This window comes from Theropithecus gelada, chromosome X (assembly GCF_003255815.1).
Source record: "Theropithecus gelada isolate Dixy chromosome X, Tgel_1.0, whole genome shotgun sequence".
Lineage (NCBI taxonomy): Eukaryota > Metazoa > Chordata > Mammalia > Primates > Cercopithecidae > Theropithecus > Theropithecus gelada.
In genome coordinates this window covers 106,140,194-106,158,906 of record NC_037689.1, presented here as the reverse complement: position 1 = coordinate 106,158,906, position 18,713 = coordinate 106,140,194, and the positions used below count along the sequence as shown (strand labels likewise).

General features: G+C 42.6%; 1 protein-coding gene across 7 annotated transcripts in view; it reads right to left on the bottom strand.

Annotated features, from left to right (window-relative positions):
* Positions 1–18,713, bottom strand: part of ATG4A (autophagy related 4A cysteine peptidase) — a 72,922-nt gene that overhangs the window by 8,056 nt on the left and 46,153 nt on the right. For 4 of the 7 annotated variants that reach the window (XM_025372030.1, XM_025372028.1, XM_025372029.1 and 1 more), the window contains 7 exons: positions 17,110–17,181; positions 14,922–15,020; positions 12,107–12,208; positions 11,855–11,927; positions 9,063–9,142; positions 8,248–8,435; positions 8,048–8,126 (listed from right to left, as the gene is read on the bottom strand). In XM_025372030.1, the coding sequence (XP_025227815.1) occupies positions 8,048–8,126; positions 8,248–8,435; positions 9,063–9,142; positions 11,855–11,927; positions 12,107–12,208; positions 14,922–14,982 (583 nt within the window). In that variant the 5' untranslated portion in view covers positions 14,983–15,020; positions 17,110–17,181. Of the gene's footprint in view, positions 1–8,047; positions 8,127–8,247; positions 8,436–9,062; positions 9,143–11,850; positions 11,928–12,106; positions 12,209–14,921; positions 15,021–17,109; positions 17,182–18,713 lie in introns of all 7 variants that reach the window. The other 3 variants (XM_025372031.1, XM_025372027.1, XM_025372032.1) reach the window with 2 other exon arrangements.

Here is an 18,713-nt window from a genome sequence, read left to right as displayed (position 1 = left end):
GCCTTTCCACCTTTGACTGAGGAGATAAACCCTGCGCTGCCTGAAGCAACAGTGATGGCCCCCCCCTGAGGCAGTTGCCAGGCAAGATAATGTGGATTCTCCTCAGGAGCCACCCCCAACACCTCTGTTTGCTTCCAGACTTTAGACTAAAGTCCTGGTGGGCTCCTGGAGGTGAGATTGAGAGTGTGACCCATGAGGAGGTGCACTATACTCAAAAAGAACTGCTTGAGTTTTCTAATTTATATAAACAGAAACCTGGAGAACAGGCATGGGCACGGATATTAAGGGTCTGGGATAATGGTGGAAGGAACACAGAGTTGGATCAGGCTGAATTTATTGATTTGGGCCCACTATGTTAGAGACTGCATTTAATGTTGCAGCTCGGGGAGTTATAAAAGGTTCTAAATAGCTTATCTGCTTGGTTAGCTGAAATATGGATTAAAAGATGGTCCACTGTAAGCGAGATGAAAATGCCTGATCTCCCTTAGTTTTATGTAGAGGAAGGGATCCAAAGGCTTAGGGAGATTGGGATGGTGGAGTGGATTAGTCACTTCAGACCTATTCACCCCAGCTGGGAGAGTCCAGAAGATATACCCTTGACCAATGCCTTGCAAAATAGATTTGTGAGGGCAGCACCTGCATCTTCGAAGAGTACTATAATTGTTCTTCTCTGTATGTCAGATCTAACAGTGGGAACTGCAGTCACTCAACTACAAAATTTAAATATAATGGGAATAATTGGATCCTGAGGTGGCAGGGGCCAAGTGGCAGCACTCAACCATCAAAGGCAAGGTGGGCGTAGCTACCGTAATGGACAGCAGAGTCAAAGCAATAGTCTGACTATTGCTTTCAGACTACTGCAATCAGAACAGTCTGACTTGTGTAGAGCTCTGGCATTGGCTAATTAATCATGGTGTTCCTAGAAGTGAAATTGATAGGAAGCCTACTGCATTCCTACTTAATTTATATAAGCAGAAAACTTCTAGGTCAAATGCACAAAAGACTAATTTGAATTACAAAAACAGAGACTCACAGCCCATCCATCAATTTCCAGACTTGAGCCAGTTTACAGACCCAGAACCCCTTGAATGAAGGGGAGGCCAGGTCCCCTTGAGGAAGGACCTCACTATATTACTGACAATTTATGCAGTGAATCGTTCTCCCATCCTTCCCCAAGGAGACCTCCAGCCTTTTAGCAGGGTAACTGTGCAATGAGAAAAGAGAATGATTTCGGGGCCTACTGGACACTGGCTCTGAGCTGACACTGATTCCAGGGAACCCAAAACATCATTGTGGTCCTCCAGTTAAAGTAGGGGCTTATGGAGGTCAGGTAATCAATGGTGTTTTAGCTCAGGTGTGACTTACAATGGGCCCAGTGGGTCCCCAGACTCATCCCATGGTCATTTCCCCAGTGCCAGAATGCATAATTGGCATAGACATACTTAACAGCTGGCAGAACCCCTACATTGGCTCCCTGACTGGTAGGGTGAGGGCTATTACGGTGAGAAGGGTCAAATGGAAGCCATTAGAGCCTCCTCTACCTAGGAAAACAGTAAATCAAAAACAATATTGCATCCCTTGAGGGAGTGCAGAGATTAGTGCCACCATCAAGGACCTGAAAGACACAGAGGTGGTGATTCCCACCACATCCCAGTTCAACTCTGTCATTTGGCCTGTGCAGAAGACAGATGGATCTTGGAGAATGACAGTGGATTACTGTAAGCTTAACCAAGTGGTGACTCCAATTGCAGCTGCTGTACCAGATGTAGCTTCATTGCTTGAGCAAATTAACGCATCTCCTGGTACCTGGTATGCAGCCATTGACTTAGCAAATGCCTTTTTCTCCATTCCTGTCCATAAGGCCCGCCAGAAGCAATTTGCCTTCAGCTGGCAAGGCCAGCAATATATCTTTACTGTCCTACCTCAGGGGCATATGAACTCTTCATCTTTGTGTCATAATCTTATTTGGAGAGACCTTGATTGCTTTTCACTTCCACATTGGTCCATTACATTGATGACATTGTGCTGATTGGATCCAGTGAGCAAGAAGTAGCAAACACACTGGACTTATTGGTAAGACATTTGCCAATAATTTATTTCCCAGAAGTTGGGATAAATAAATCTGACTAAAATTCAGGGACCTTCTACCTCAGTAAAGTTTCTAGGGGTCCAGTGGTGTGGGGCCTGTCAAGATATTCTTTCTAAGGTGAAGGAAAAATTGCTGCAATTGGCCCCTCCTGCAACCAAGAAAGAGACACAATGCCTGCTGGGCCTATTTGGATTTTGGAGGCAACACATTTCTCATTTGGGTGTGTTACTCTGGCCCATTGAAGGGAAATCTTTCCAGTGGGCATAACTTCGAGCAGTGCACCTGATTGTGCACTTTGCATGGAAGGAGAAACGGCCACATGTGCGATTATATACTAATTCATGGGCTATAGTCAATGGTTTGACTGGATGGTCAGGGACTTGGAGGAAGCATGATTGGGAAATTGATGCCAAATTTGGGGAAGAGATATGTGGATGGACCTCTCTGAGTGGTCAAAAACTGTGAAGATATTTGTATGCCATGTGAGTACTCACCAATGAATGACCTCAGCAGAGGAGAATTTTAATAATCAAGTAGATAGGATGACCCATTCTGTGGACACCACTCAGCCTCTTTCCCCAGCTACCCGTGTCATCACCCAGTGGGCCCATGAACAAAGTGGCCATGGTGGCAGGGATGGAGGTTACACATGGGTTCAGCAACATGGACTTCCACTCACCAAGGTTGACCTGGCTACGGCCGCTGCTGAGTGCCCAATTTGCCAGCAGCAGAGACCAACACGGAGCCCTCAATATGGCACCATTCCTCAGGGTGATCAGCCAGCTATCTGGTGGCAGGTTGATTATATTGGGCTTCTTCCAGCGTGGAAAGGGCAGATATTTATTCTCACTGGAATAAACATTTAGTCTACATATGGGTTTACCTATCCTGTACGCAATGCTTCTGCCAAGACTCCCATCCATGGACTCACAGAATGCCTTATCCACCATCATGGTATTCCACACAGCTCTGACCAAGGTACTCACTTTATGGCTAAGAAAGTGTGGCAGTGGGCTCATTCTCATGGAATTCACTGGTCTTACCATGTTCCCCATCAGCCTTATCCAACATCATGGTATTCCAAACAGACTCTGACCAAGGCACTCACTTTATGCCTAAGAAAGTGTGGCAGTGGGCTCATTCTCATGGAATTCACTGGTCTTACCATGCTTCCCATTAGCCTGAAGCAGCTGGATTGATAGAATGGTGGAATTTCATTTTGAAGTTACAATTACAATGCCAACTAGGTGACAATACTTTGTAGGGCTGGGGCAAAGTTTTCCAGAAGGCTGTGTAAGCTCCGAATTGGCATTCAATATATGGTACTCTTTCTCTCATAGCCGGGATTCACAGGTCCAGGAATCAAGGGGTGGAAGTGGAAGTGGCACCACTCACCATCGGCCCTAGTGATCCATTAGCAAAATTTTTTCTTCCTGTTCCCCTGACATTAAGTTCTGCTGGCCTAGAGGTCTTAGTCCCAGGGGAAGAAATGCTGCCACCAGGAGACACAACGACTCCATTAAATCAGAAGTTAAGATTGCCACGTGGATACTTTGGGCTCCTCTTACCTTTACATCAACAGGCTAATAAGGGAGTTACAGTGTTGGCTGGGGTGACTGACTCGGACTATCAAGATGAAATCAGTCTACTGCCCCACAATGGAGGTAAGAAAAAGTATGCATGGAATACAGGAGATCCATTTGGGTGTTTCTTAGTATTACCATGCCCTGTGATTAAGGTCAATGGGAAACTACAACAGCCCAATCCAGGCAGGACTACAAATGGCCCAGACCCTTCAGGAATGAAGGTTTGGGTCAATCCACCAGGAAAAAAAACCATGACCTGCTGAAGTGTTTATTGAAGGCAAAGGGAATACAGAATGGGTAGTAAAAGAAGGTAGTCATCAATACTAGCTACGACCACGTGACCAGCTACAGAAACGAGGACTGCAATTGTCATGAATATTTCCTCCTTCTTTTGTTAAAAACATGTTTGCTCATATATACACTTGTACTCAGAAGATATTCTCATTTTATATCCTTTCTCCCTTATCATGTGACATAAGATTTATTGACTTCACATCAGCATTTAAGTATTGTTAAGTTTATGTAATAGTGTTTGGGTTGGGGATTGGTGCGTGTCCAGTTGTACGAAGGATAGTTGTATTATGTTAGACAAATTATGACCTTATTATTGTCTTTATTTGAAGATGATGTATGATCTCAGGAGATGTATATGTGTACCAGTTGACAAGGGGTGGACTTGTGATGGTTAATACTGAGTGTTCACTTGACTGGATTGAAGGAGACAAAGTACTGATCCTGGGTGTGTCTGTGGGGGTGTTGCCAAAGCAGATTAACATTTGAGTCAGTGGGCTGGGGAAGGCAGACCCACTCTTAATCAGGTGGGCACAATCTAACCAGCTGCCAGGGCGGCAGGCAGAAAAATGTGAAAAACAGAGATGGGCCTAGCCTCCCAGCCTACATCTTTCTCCACGCTGGATGTTTCCTGCCCTCAAACATCAGACTCCAAGTTCTTCAGTTTTGGAAGTCAGACTGGCTGTCCTTGCTCCTCAGCCTACAGACGGCCTATTGTGGAACTTTGTGATCATATGAGTTAATACTTAATAAACTCCCCTTTATATATATTTTTATATTTATATATATATGTGTGTGTGTGTCTGTGTGTGTCTGTGTGTGTATGTTACACACACAGACACACACACATATATATACACATATATATGTATATATATTTCATTAGTTCTGGTCCTCTAGAGAACCCTGACTAATACGATCTGTCAGCCAGGCTGGAGTGCAGTGGCACTATCTTGGCTCACTGCAGCCTTGACCTCCTGGGCTCAAGCAATCTGCTTGGAAGTAATCCCCATCTCAGCCTCCCAAGTAGCTGAGTCTATAGGCGTACACCACCACATCCAGCTAATTTTTTGTATGTTTGGTATAGACGGCATTTCACCATGTTGCCCAAGCTGGTGTCGAACTCCTGAGCTCAGGTGATCCACCAGCCTTGGCCTCCCAAAGTGCTGGGATTACAAGTGTGGGCCACCGCACCCAGCCACAAGCTGCATCATTTCTGAGAGTGCTTATAAGAGATACAGTACACTTAGGTAATGGCCTCTAGCTCCATCCATGTTGCTGCAGAGGACATGATTTCATTACTTTTTATGGCTACATAGTATTCCATGGTGTATATAACACATTTTATTTATCTATTTTATATATTTATATATAAAATATATAATACTTTGTATATGCATATGTAATACATTATATGTATTTTATATATACATTTTATTTATTTTATATATTTTTATACATTTATTTTATATATTTTTATATATACATTTATTTATATATACAATGTATTTTATATATACATTCATACATTTTACATATTTATAAAATGTATATGTAATACTTTGTATATGCATATGTAATACATTTTATATATTTTAATATATATTTTTAATATATAAAATGTATATGTAAGTATTTATATATATGTATAAATGTGTGTGTGTGTATATATATGTGTGTGTGTAGAAAGAGAGATAACACTCTTTGCAGAGTCTCTGGAATGGGACAACTATTTAGAAAATGGCAACTTGCATCTCTTCCCTCGCTTCAGATATTCTGCCAATCTGGACCACTCAACCTCAAACAGTAAGGGTGTGAGTCAGAAAAGGGGAGTCGGAGGGACTTAAAGCCCTCAAGTGAAGTTTGCACAAAGGACTTATAAAAGTTAACAGGCAAATGGGCACTATGTGAACCTCTGTCTTGGGGTATTAAAGAACTGAGGATTGCCCACATCTTTTTAATGAGTAGTCAAACTTCACAAAAGCTACTCTGACCCAGTGGCCTCAAGAAACAGGATGGCTACACCACCTTGGAGAAATTCTCTGGAGCTAACTTGGGATAGGGAGGCCAGGGCACCCAGGACTCACATACACTATTCACTGAGATTCCTCCAAAGTTATTTTCTAATCTGTTTCAAAGTTGTCCTCAAACACTGTTGTGGACTGAATGTTTATGTCTCCCTAAAATTCATATGTTGAAATCCTAACCCCCAATATGATGGTACTAGGAAGTGGGGCCTTTGGGAGGTGATTTAGTCATGAGGGTGGAGCCCCTATGAATGGATTAGTGCCTTCATAAAAGAGACTCCAGAAAGCTCCTTTGCTTCTTCTGCCATGTGAGGACACAGCAAGATAACAGCCATCTATTAACCAGGAAGTGGGCTCTCACCAGACACCGAATCTGCCAGTGCCTGGATCTTGGACCTCTAGAACAGTGAGACATTTGAGGTCCTTGGTACACAAGGTAACAGTGCCTCTAGAACAGTGAGACATAAATTTCTGTTGTTTATAAAGCCACCTCGTCTATACTATTCTGTTATAGCCGCCTGAAGGGACTAAGTCAAGCATGAACAACTGGAAATCTATTTTTTGCAACATTTTCTTTGAACCCACGTGCTTAGGAACAGAGGGCATCTGATTTTGCAGAACTCCAAATACTAGGTTTTATACTTAGAAAAATAAAAGCCTTTACAGGCTCTACATTTTCCATTTAGCTGTAATTCTTAGGCTCAACCAATAGATAGCAGCATTAGAGAAAACAGAGGCAGCTGTGCAATCCCTGCGCCCCGCCCCCTGCCCCCCGCCCCCTGCCAACCTAAAGAGAGGAAGAAGGGGCTGGCAAAGGAAAGAGGTGTTGGGGTCAAGCAAGGTGCAGCCACCTTTCACTGACTGTCCTATATGCCTGGCTGAACGCTTTACTGTAAGGTGACAATAGGGTGAGTCAGGCATTAACCCTATTTTACATAAGAGGAACCTGAGACTGAATACTGGTATCTTTTTCCTGAAGTCACACAGTAGCAAATGGGGGATTGGCATGCAAAGCCAGGTGTGTCTGTTCCCATCCCACCTCACCTCCCTGAATGTCCAAGAGGAGATGTGTTGGGGAGGATGACTAAGGCCATCTCTGCCCTGTCCTTTGCACATGCCCTCATGCCATTCCCTTGTAACTCCTGTAGCTCTCCTTTCTTTGTCAACCAATCTGAGCTCATAACTTTCTTGAGGCCAAGTCTCAGACCATCCCACCCCTGCAACAGGTGTCCTGTACCAAATTTTCCTGGCCACATCACTCTCTAACACATGCTCTTCAACACTAACCAGGTATTTAGGCCCTTGTATGCAAAGTATGGTCTGTGGACCAGCAGCATCGGCACCACCTAGTTAGAAATGCAGACTCTCAGGCCCCACCCAAAACCTACTGAACCTGCACTCCAATAGGCTCTCAAGGTGATTCACGTGCATGCTAAAGCTTCAGAAGCACTAGGCTAGCTTACCTTGTGTACCAAGGACCTCAAATGTCTCTGGTCATAGCTAGTGAGTCAAGAGACTGGGTTTCCAGAGGTGCCTTCCTATGCAGGCAATGTTGGGCTGCTTGCTCGGTCCACATTAAGAGGTTAGTGGTTTTAAGGCTTAGTCCCCATTCTCAGGAAAAGGATACTTCTGTCTTTGCCTCCTCTAATTCCCACCCTGTCACAGCTCTGAACAATGAGCCAGCAGGCCCTAATAAGAGAGATATTGGCAAAGTCAAGGGATTGAAATTCCACCACCCTGGGCCCCACAGGCAGGAGAGAGATGTGCTGGAGCAATGCTGTGACCTTGGGGCTATCCAGTGGGAAAGCAATGGAACCATCTTATCAAGAAGTAAGGAAGTAAAGGCATTGAAATTGGACCTGCTTTCTGTCAGGCACACAGAAACATAACTCTCCGTTAGTTAGGCTGGAGACAGAAGGAGTTGACCAGAGGCCGTGGCATCCCTGGGCTAGATGGGAACCCACTAACTGGAATTGCCTGGTCTCCCATGCAAACCTTGTCCCCACGCCCTCCCACAGCCCACGATGACTTACTTGTGATTCCTCCTTTCTTACCTAAGAATCCTATGAAATAATACGCGTTATTTGGTTTTCCTCCTAATGCCCCTAAAGACTGTGGCATCTTAAAACACTCCTGGAGAGAAAGAGAATGCAAGATTCTCAACTCACTTGTGGACTGCTGCTCACGGATCTCTGTGCTGAGATGGCAGTGTGATGGGCAGGCAGCAATGGGCTCGGGGAAAGAAGTGACTTACTTTGAATGCATCAACATAGACAGGATTGATTTGGTTTATGCCCAGGCGAAGGGGCACAATGAGCAGCAGGGGCTTCCAGGCTGGGCAGTGGGCAGAGGTGCCCTTACTCTGGTTTGAAGCAGTCAAATAATCGAGAGGCCTGTCACCAGCTGTGTCAGCACTCAAGGGAAGGACACGGCACATTTTTTCTAGAAATGGAAGAACAGAAAATTGGATAAGTAAGGAGTCTTCAGCCCTAGAAGATACTCCAATATCAAAACTAAGGGGAACCTCACATGCCCCCCACCCTGCCTAGAGGGCCCTCTCCTCTACCACCAGGGTTCAGCTGACTCCCCACCCGCACGAAGCCCAGGCCATTCCTCTAGGGCTCATGCTTTCATTCCGGCCGCAGGGTACTTGTTTAGCTCCCAATAGGGATTCTGGGCTCATTGTAAGAATCTCATTTCTCAAGTCTGCCAGGGCTTTTGAGACAGGGACTGTATCTTTAGGTTGCTCTGACTCCTCAGTGCAGGAATCACAGGCCTGGACAAGGGTGAGCCTCCATGAAAGATCTGTTGGTGGTTGAATAAATTACATGCACTTTGTGTTTTCTGCAGGGAAGGAGTGTGGTACCTCACTGAGGAGCAGCACGGCCCCTCTAATGGTGTTCTCCCTCTCAGAAAACTGAAAAGAAAGAATCAGAGCCCTGTGCTCCCCTAAGCTCCCCTGCCCTGGTGGGGAAGACCAGAGAGACTCTCTTGAGTCCCAGAATTCTGAATGGTGAGGAAGGAACTCATCACCCATCAGCTGGGAAGTTAAACAGACTGGTAACTCACTGATATCTTCAATGACCACTGTGTTATCCATTGAAACATAAACAGCCAAGGAATTCCATTCATCAAATAAAGCAAGTTTTCTGCAAAGCAATGTATAAGGAAGTCACAATTTGGGAAGATGGAAATATCAGCAGAAAACAGTACAATTTATGCCCAGTGTTCCTAAAGTCACCAACACTGAGCCACAGAAAAGCTGGTGTTCAGGTTAGCTCGGCTTCTTTGCCAGAGCTCTGGGACGCTCCACATCTAGAGACCTTGAGAATGTCCCTGAGTCACTGTATCTGAACCTCAAAAAGAAGTTTCTGCTTTACAAGCTGGAGAAGTCTACTTCACAAAATGATGGGACACCTACTGGGGAAAAAAGAAAAGTTACCCGTGCATCTGCTCTCAAAGTCCCAAGAGACTTTGTTTTCTTAAATAAAAGACATTCTGACTTACTGAATTTTCATTTTTCAAAAGGGAAACTGTAAAAAAAAATTTTTTTTAAAGGAAGCTGTCCATAAAAAATAGACATTTGTTTGGGATCACAGATAATATGGAGAATATGTTCCAGGTAAACCCAGAGAGAGAGAGAGAGACAGTGGGTAGAGGGGACAGAGAGAGAGAGAGACAGTGGGTAGAGGGGACAGAGAGAGAGAGATCACTTCTACCACTCCCCAGCTGCCCTGAGAATACCTCTCAAGTGACATAGGCCGCAGATTGACTTGGGTGCCGAGCTTTACTGGTCAGCAGCTGAAGAGAGCCACCATGCTGAACTGCAGGACTTTATGGTATATTAGAAAGAAAACCCCTTTAAAAGAGAGATGATCTGAGGTCTATGTAAAGTACCCCACCTATTTCTCCCTTTCCTTCTTCTTCCCTTGCCAGTTAAATGAGGCCATGTTTAACCTGGCTATTTCTGGGATGTGTGGGTAAAGACCAGTCTCAATGGACCAAAGAAAACACAGTCTCTCTACCAGGTAGCTCCCAGGAAGTTAACTACCATTACCCTTGTATTTCATTCATTTTAATGTATTATCTTTCTCCAGAAGAATAACAATAATATAATAATAATATGCTGTTGTTAATGCTAATGATCATGATGAATTGGAACCCATTTACATTCTTTAAAAAATCTACACCAAGCATGGTGGTTCACGCCTGTAATCCCAGCACTTTGGGAGGTCGAAACGGGTGGATCACGAGGTCAGAAATTCAAGATCAGCCTGGTCAACATGGTGAAACCCCATCTCTACTAAAAATACAAAAATTCACTGGGCGTGGTAGTAGGCACCTATAATCCCAGCTACTCGGGAGGCTGAGGCAGGAGAATGCTTGACCCTGGGAGGTGGAGGTTGCAGTGAGCCGAGATTGTGCCACTGCACTCCAGCCTGGGCGACAGAGTGAGACTCTGTCTAAAAAAAATAAAAAAATAAAATCTAGGTTTCCACTTTGTTGTTGGTAACCTTAAAATTTAGAAGAAAGAAGCAAATTCTGAAGGATATTGTTTTAACACCAACCATTTCAAGCTGGGTTTTGGGCTCCGCACAGCCATTCTAATCTCTTATACTTTCCACACCACGTTCATACAGTGATTCCTGAAACACTGCCAGATTTTCACTCAGCAGAGTCAGCGATGCCCAAAAGGCACTCTGACTATGGCAAGAAAGCAGCCTCAGAGAGGTTACATTGTTAGGAAGGAGTAAAGTCAATACAGATTTTCCTTGGGTCCCCAAAAAATCCAGGCCACTCCCCTCACAGACACATTCCCAAAGCATTCTAGTTCACTGAAGACTGGTTAGTAATAGAAACAGGGTCCCATCTGTACTTTGCATGGAATAGGTCCCCCTATAGTGCCCAGGAGCTTAATGTTCTACACCAAAGGAGGCCAGAAGGTTTCAATCTTCTGATCCCTAAATCTGGCCCCAGATTCTGGCTGCCATTTTCATTTATTCATCGAGCATTTATTGCGTACTTACACGTGCCAGGCAGTTCTATGTGCTAGTGTTACAGAGTGAACAAGATAAATACAATCTCTGCCCTCATGGAGTTTCCATCAGTGATAGGTTGTTAGGAAGGAGAGTGACAACAGGTAAAGTGGTCTGCAGGTGTAAAAGTACTAACATCACTCACCCCATTTGCTTTCAAAAAGTTGGTCCTGACCTCTCCACCTTGCCTCTTGCTGTGGAAGGTGAATTCTGGTATTTAACAAGACAACTGGAATACCATGGTGGGACACCTTGAGTCTGCTATGAGATGACAAACTGATTCCAAGACTTCCCTGGGGTTTGTCTCCCCCAATAGCTGGTGAGTTCCTTGAGGCAAGGACTATGTCAAGTTTATTTCTGCACACCCAGAACTTAGCACAGTAAAGGTACAAAGAAAAAGCTGAATGAACAGGGTTTTTAAATATTATGTAGTGCATGTAGGAGCCCTGTGGGGGTCCATTTCTTGCTTAGGCTGGCTTAGCCTCTACCACTTAGTATGAAACTTTTGGCTTCAAAGGGACCCTCAGGCCAGTGGCTCCCAGGCACATGAGCATCAATCTGCAGCATGAGACACTGAATGAGTCCTAGGATACAGCCACATATACTGCTATCAGTAAATATAACTCTGATATACCAAGACAGATATCCATGCTTACACATTTAAAAGAGCCATCTGAGCAAAATGGCACAGATATTTGATGGTTTAGTGGGAAGAGTAGCTTAGAGGGATTGCAAGAATACCTAGGTTGATGGGAGGTTTAGTTGTCTAGGGAGGGAAGCATAGGAGACAGCAGAATAAGGCAGGCGCCAGACTCTTTTACTTACTTTAACACCTGTGCAACTGTATTTGGTCCAAACCATTCTCCAATTGATTTCCCTTCTCCTACACCCATTTGTGCTGTTTTTATGTGGAAAAAATTAACATGTTAGCAAACGATCTTCCAGTAAGCCACAAACTCCTAATTTTTTGCATAAATAATTAAGCAGATGGACAACTTAATGGAGCCACATATAAGGCAAGGGAAGAGAAGGAACAGGAATAGGCACTGCCTTTAAACTATTGATTTATGACCTTACCCATTTGATGGATAGAGTAGCAACAATCTTTTCTATCTAAGAAACACTGTAGGATGCGTTGGTATTCTTTGGGTTGTTCTTTTTGTTTCTCCCAGCTCCAGTCTTTTTAAGAAAAAAAAAATGTGTTAGAAACATTTTTATAACTGTTTATTACCTCTCTGCACTTTTATTGTAACTACAAAGTTAGAAGGAAAACAAAGGCACCACATCTAGAAGGCAGGAATGATCAAGTTAGAACCTTCCTAAGTATCTTTCATTTTGATAACAAAGACATCTGGAAAGTGATTGCTTTCAAAGACTCAGTGGGTATACAGTAAAAGCAAAACAAGAAGTTGACCAAGGAATTGACTTAGCCCAAGAGCTGGATCAATATTATATAAAAACAACGTCACAAAGGCCTTTCTGGCCAGTTACTCAGTGAACAGGAGGTCACCACAAAGCCCGGCAGTACATCGATATATAAGCCAGATGCCATAGCGTCTCATCTCCACATAGACGGCAATGGCTTTTGCTCTTATATTTTGGCAGCATTGACAAAAGGATCTCACGGGTAAGAAGTGCTATTTTGATACACAACAGTTCACAGGGGAATATACACAGCTCACAACTAAGGAAGCTTAAAAAAATTGCATGCTGTCGTTTTTACACCACCTTTTAAAAAGTCCATGCTGAGCTTTGGGAAAACAAATAACTGTGCTATCAGGTGTTCAAGGTTTCCCTAAGACCAAAGCCAAAATAACTACATCTGTAGGGATACCGTCTGTGCCTTCAGCACAGCCCCCTAAATCCTACAGAGGTCATTTGTAACTTACTGAGGACAACTGCAAAAACTCTCTGTAATCACTGCAATCCTCTCAGCTCTAGAAACACTGGCTAATGGGACAGATTCTTGAGGCTTAGTTTGCTTCCAAGACAAATTTCTCTCCTGAGGTTTTAGAGAGAGTTTGAAATAAAGACTGAACTACACTTGAAGCCAAAGGCCATTATCTCAAGACTCTTCAGTTATTTTTTGCTTCTAGTGTTGCTAAAACCAAAGTTTTTAACTTTGGATCCAGCACAGCCTTCAGAATTTGGAACCACATCCAACTTCTTTTCATTAGCTACCAAATTGTCCAAGTCTGAGGAAATCCTAATTAGCTGGCTGCTAAATGCCACTAAATATTTGCTGACGACAATGGTAAGTGAATACTCTACCTTAATTTTAAAATAGCTGAATAGGAAACAATCCAAAAGACATCTTTACAAAATTACTCTTTTAACTCATTTTAGCTACAAGATCTATTTCCAACTTCTTCCTGCTACTTGCTTTTGTATTAAAACAATTGAGACTGCTGACTGTGGAGGTTTTTTTTTTCCAGTTTGCTCCCTACTTCCAGAACTCGCTTCCAAAATAATCATTTTGAAGTGTGTTATAAATGAAAAAAAAAATTAAATAGTGAGAATGGATCTATACCAAGAAGCATGTATAAACAAGGGAAATCACTGGACAAGGAGTTGGAATATCTTTATTTTATCCCCAAATCTTCAATTTCTTGCTGTTTTACCCTGGGTAAATCACATCACTTCCCTGAGCTTTGGTTTCCTCATTTGTAAAATGGAAATTATTATACTACCCAGGGCAAGCAGGATATCCCAAACCCTGAAGAGAAGGCAATAAGCCCTGAAACCTCCCTGGGCCCTTCTCCAATCCTCTCTGAAAGCTGTAGCAAAATCTGTGAGTTTGCACAGTGGGAAAAGGAAAATGATGCTTCTATACTTCTGAACCTCAATTAGCAACAGCCAATGAGTTCAGCAGCCCAATTTCATCCAAAGTGTCCTTTCACTGTCTCATCCCCAAGTCTAACTGGACCTTCACCTAAGTGCCTGAACTGGCATGCAGCCAACCCCATCCTTCAGATGCCCATAGGGAAGCATGTACATGTTTTAAGAAAGCAAGACTCAAGAGTTCCAACAACCAGCCGGGCACAGTGGCTCATGCCTATAATCCTAGCACTTTGGGAGGCCGAGGTGGGTGGATCATCTGAGGTCAGGAGTTCGAGATCAGCCTGGCCAACATGGCAAAACCCCATCTCTACTAAAAATACAAAAATCAGCCAGGCGTCCAGGCGTGGTGGTAGGCACCTATAATCCCAGCTACTCAGGAGGCTGAGGTGGAGAATCGCTTGAACCCGGGGGTCACAGGTTGCAGTGAGCCAAGATCGCACCACTACACTCCAGCCTGGGAGACAAAGCGAAACTCTGACTCAAAAAAAAAAAAAAAAAAAAAAAAAAGAGTTCCAACAACCATTATCAGAAGGCTCTTAATTGAATGTCCTCCCAAGGAAGCAAATTTAAAGATTCCTTCATCATCAGCTGGACATCCTTAGTGAACCAAAACCAAAATAGTACCAGCTCCCTCTATGTACTTCCTTTAGGTCACTTACATCCTTCACCAGGCAGATATCTTAAATGAGGTCAAGAAACAGACTTACCACCACACCCTTTTTCCTGCTGCCTTTGTTATCTTGCATTTCTAAGGACTTACTCAAACAATAGCAAAGATGGAAAGGATAAATGACACACCTCCCTCAATGTTCAGTTCTGTCCCAGGAAAATAACTCCCTGGCTTGGTGACTCACAAGGAAACACTAGCTGTTTCCTTCTTATGAGGGGCTTTGTTGACTTGTCAGCCCCACCACTTGAGCTTGCAGAGAGCACTTTAAGACCTACAAGTTTATTACTGAATGTTCCCAAGGCTCAGCATCAAGCTAAATCAATAGCAGCAAGTGACACTGCAGAGGTCTCTGAGAAAGTTTATAAAACAAATTTAACTCACCCCTTCCCAAGTGTCTACAGATAAGGGCTTGAGCCAGCATCATCTGTCCACAGCGTAGCATACATCCCCAACCAGCATCTGATGAAGGGCCCGTTCCCCCTGTTGGCAAAATGGAAGGGAATGAATATGGGTTCCTCAAATTGCCCTTTCCTGAAACATCAGCATATTTAGGACTCACACAAGACAGGCAAATATATATACTCTGAAAAGCGAGGTAACAGATATACCCACAGATCAAACAAGATTTGGGTATACAGTTGGAACTTGCAAACATAGTACTGAGTCAACCAAAACAAGTTCTACAGCCAAACATAAAACAAGCAAATGAACTAAATGTGTCCCTTATGTTTTCTGCTTGAAGACTTCTAGGTATACATGCAATTTTGGTAGGTGACTGCCATGTATGAATACCAACCCTTAGTCCATTCCATGTCATCATCTGCCAGACCCAAACCTTGCCTTGCATAGCTCACTTGCATGGCCCTGAAATTCTCAGGGAAGCCAGTCTTACTTAGGTAAAGAACAAATACTACCAAAGGCAATCATCAAAATGGTCAAAGAGATTTGGAAGGCTCATGACTATTCTGAATATATATTATGAAGATCTGAACAGCAAGAAGGACATTGTAAAATAGGGGAAAGATCCCTAGATGAGGCATCGGAAGACCAGTCTCTAGTTATCTAATCTAAATCTCATCTATAGGCTGAGCATAATAATACATACTCTGCCTACTATCAGTGGGTATTGTAAGAACTGAGAGAATATCTGTAAAAGTGTTCTAGAACCCACAGAGGATGACACAAATACTTGATGTTTTGAGTATGATCATAATTTAAACCCATATTAATGAATTAGAAATGTATCTTTAAAAGGTATAAAATTAGTTAATAAATGAAATAAGACAACAGGTTCTATTTTAAGAACACCTTATGCAAAGAAAATCCCACATGTGAGGCCAGGGTGAGCTCAATATTCTTTTCCAAGGGGCCAATGAAATCAGATAACTTGAATGGCAGACAGGTATGTTGTTTTCATTGTTTTCTTTTCCCAGTGTGGAAATGGAAAAATATGCTATAAGCACGATCTCAGAAGACTAACTTCAAAGGGGCTCATCAATCTTGTAAGACAAGTGGGTCAAGGTGGTCACCCCTTTCTTTTAGTTGTGGGGACTGAAGGAAAGTTACAACAACAAGATGGGAAGGAGGGAGTCAATTTATGACCTGGAAGGGGTGCCTTTTGATTGTTGCTAATGCGGGGATTATTGGCCAGATTAGTAGGGAAAAGATGCAATGAGGCCCACATAAAGAAGAGATCATCTATTGCCAAAATATTGGCAGAGTAAAATTAGAAATATTTTCCAGCCTTGCAAAGAGCTCCACAGCCAGAGAAAGTTAACAGTTCAGAACCACTGGTTACTAAACATTGTTCTTTTGTTTGTTACTGACTGGTGTATTTCTGGGGAGAGAAAAAAAAAAAAAGGAAAAGTCTGTGTGACCTTCATTTTTGGCACTGAACAGAAAGATTGATTTCATTCTAGTGTCCTCTTAGAAGAGTAAATTTCACTATTTGTAGGCCCTTTTCCTACAGGGCCATGATACTAGGAAGTAGCCACCCTACTTACAAATGTGTTGTATATCCTTTATGAAAACAGCACATTCACTTTACCTATTGAATTGTCCTTTTTTCTAGTTGACAGCTGGTAACAGCCTAGAATTAGTTCCAAGGAAACTACTGTAATTTGTCTCTCAATGGCAAGGTGCTTTCATGTCATAAGGGGGAAAAAACCCAAATAAATTATTTTCTTTCTTTCAAGACACAATTTTCATTAATAATCAAGTAGTTCCACAATGCAGTGGATTGTAATTTAATATATATTATACAAATTAAAGGCTTACGTGATTTTTCCCCTTAATCTCAAAAGTATAACAAGTAATATCATCTGGTGCCTGAACACTTGGAGGTGGGGTCAAAAGTATACAGTCATGACCCCTCAATGCCATAGAGCCATATGTGAAAGGATACTTTAGCAATGAAACTTTTGGATGAAGTGTAAGATTTACCTAGTCCCCTAAATCAAATTCTTTGCTATAGTGAGCAATTAATTCTGAGGTTTCTATGAAGTCACTGATAACCTCAGGCAAGCTATCCACAAGGAACAAAGCACAGTAAAACAAATGATATACCTACCAATTGGTGAAAATTTCCTTCTGTATGTAAACCATAGACGAGCACTTATATCAGACAACAGCTTAGATTTTTCTGTAATTAAATGTAAAATTAAAATTAAATCACCATATCTAAAAATACCCACCTTTACTTCTGAGCCAGCTGCCAACTTAATTCCAAATAACCAGTCAATTCCATTATTATGGGGCTAGGTAAATTCACAGGAAACCCATTCTCATTTTAACCAAATAATTTCAGTATTTCTCCCAACCTATGGTTTGACCAGAGCTACTTGACTGGTGTAATGACATTGGGTAGCTCCTGTCATCTTTTCACTGAATTCCACAGTCCTGACAGTTACAAACACTGGGATCATTGCCAAAAGACAAGGAATAAGAAAATTAAGGATCCTAGAGAACCCACTAACAAGACTATCAGCCCCAGCCTGAATGATGGTTGGCTGGATCTTGTATCAGCACCCATCATCCCTTATCTAAAACTAGAGGTTTGGCTGGGCCCAGCAACTCACACCTCTAATCCCAGTGCTTTGGGAGGCTGAGACAGGGAGATTGCTTGAGGCCAGGAATTCAAGACCAGCCTGGACAACATAGTGAGACCCCATCTCTAAAAAAAAAATGAGGTATGAGGATCACTTGAATCCAGGAGTTCGAGGCTGCAGTGAGCTATGATCACCACTGTATTCTAGCCTGAGTAACAGAGAGACCTTGTCTTAAGCAAAACAAAATAAAACAAAACAAAAACTATTGGTTGGCTTGTTTGTGTGTGTGCATGTGTGTCTATGCATGCACACATGCATCTTTAAATAAAAAGGAAATGCCCTACTAAGCAAATTAGGTGTATAAGAAATGTATCTATAGCACCTAGTGCAACCGGCACTTATAATCTAAATGCATATATAATATCACAAATGTTTTTGTGTCTTTTTTCAAAGCATGCTTTCTCGTATTTTATGACATAAATTTACTTTGATGGGCCACAATATGGCTTCCACATTTTTATCTGTACTTAGATGTGACTATCTTTCTTAGTCACCTCTCTCCCTCTTCTCAACAACATGTCTGTATTATATTCTGTATAGAATTTATAGTCACTGCACTTAAAAAGAACAAAGGGAAATCTACTTTGGGCCAATAGTTTCTATTTTCTGTCTTCCTTTTCTTTGGAGCAAGTCGGAAAGTTGAGCTATCTATATTTTCCGTCCCTTCCATGCCCCAGTGCCTAGCACATTCAGGGAAGATGTACAATGGTTAATAGTAAGACACCTGAAGTCATACTTTGATTGGGTTTGAACCCTGACTCTGCTACTTACCAGCCGTGTAAGCTGGTTAACTTAACCTCTCCGGGCTTCAGTTTCCTCATCCATAAATGGGGAGAATTATAGTACCTACTTCATTGAGTTGTGAGTATTCAAAAGATAATACACGTAAAGTGCTTACATGGTGAATAGTACGCAGTGAACCTATGATAAATGTTAGCTGTTATATACCCGTCCTCTTAAATGTCCACACCCTCACTCCTGCCTCTGACAGTCTTTATGCCTTCCTGTGTGGCTTTATGCTGGGGAAGTTGTATGGACATTTTAACGATGATTTCACTTTGAAAGG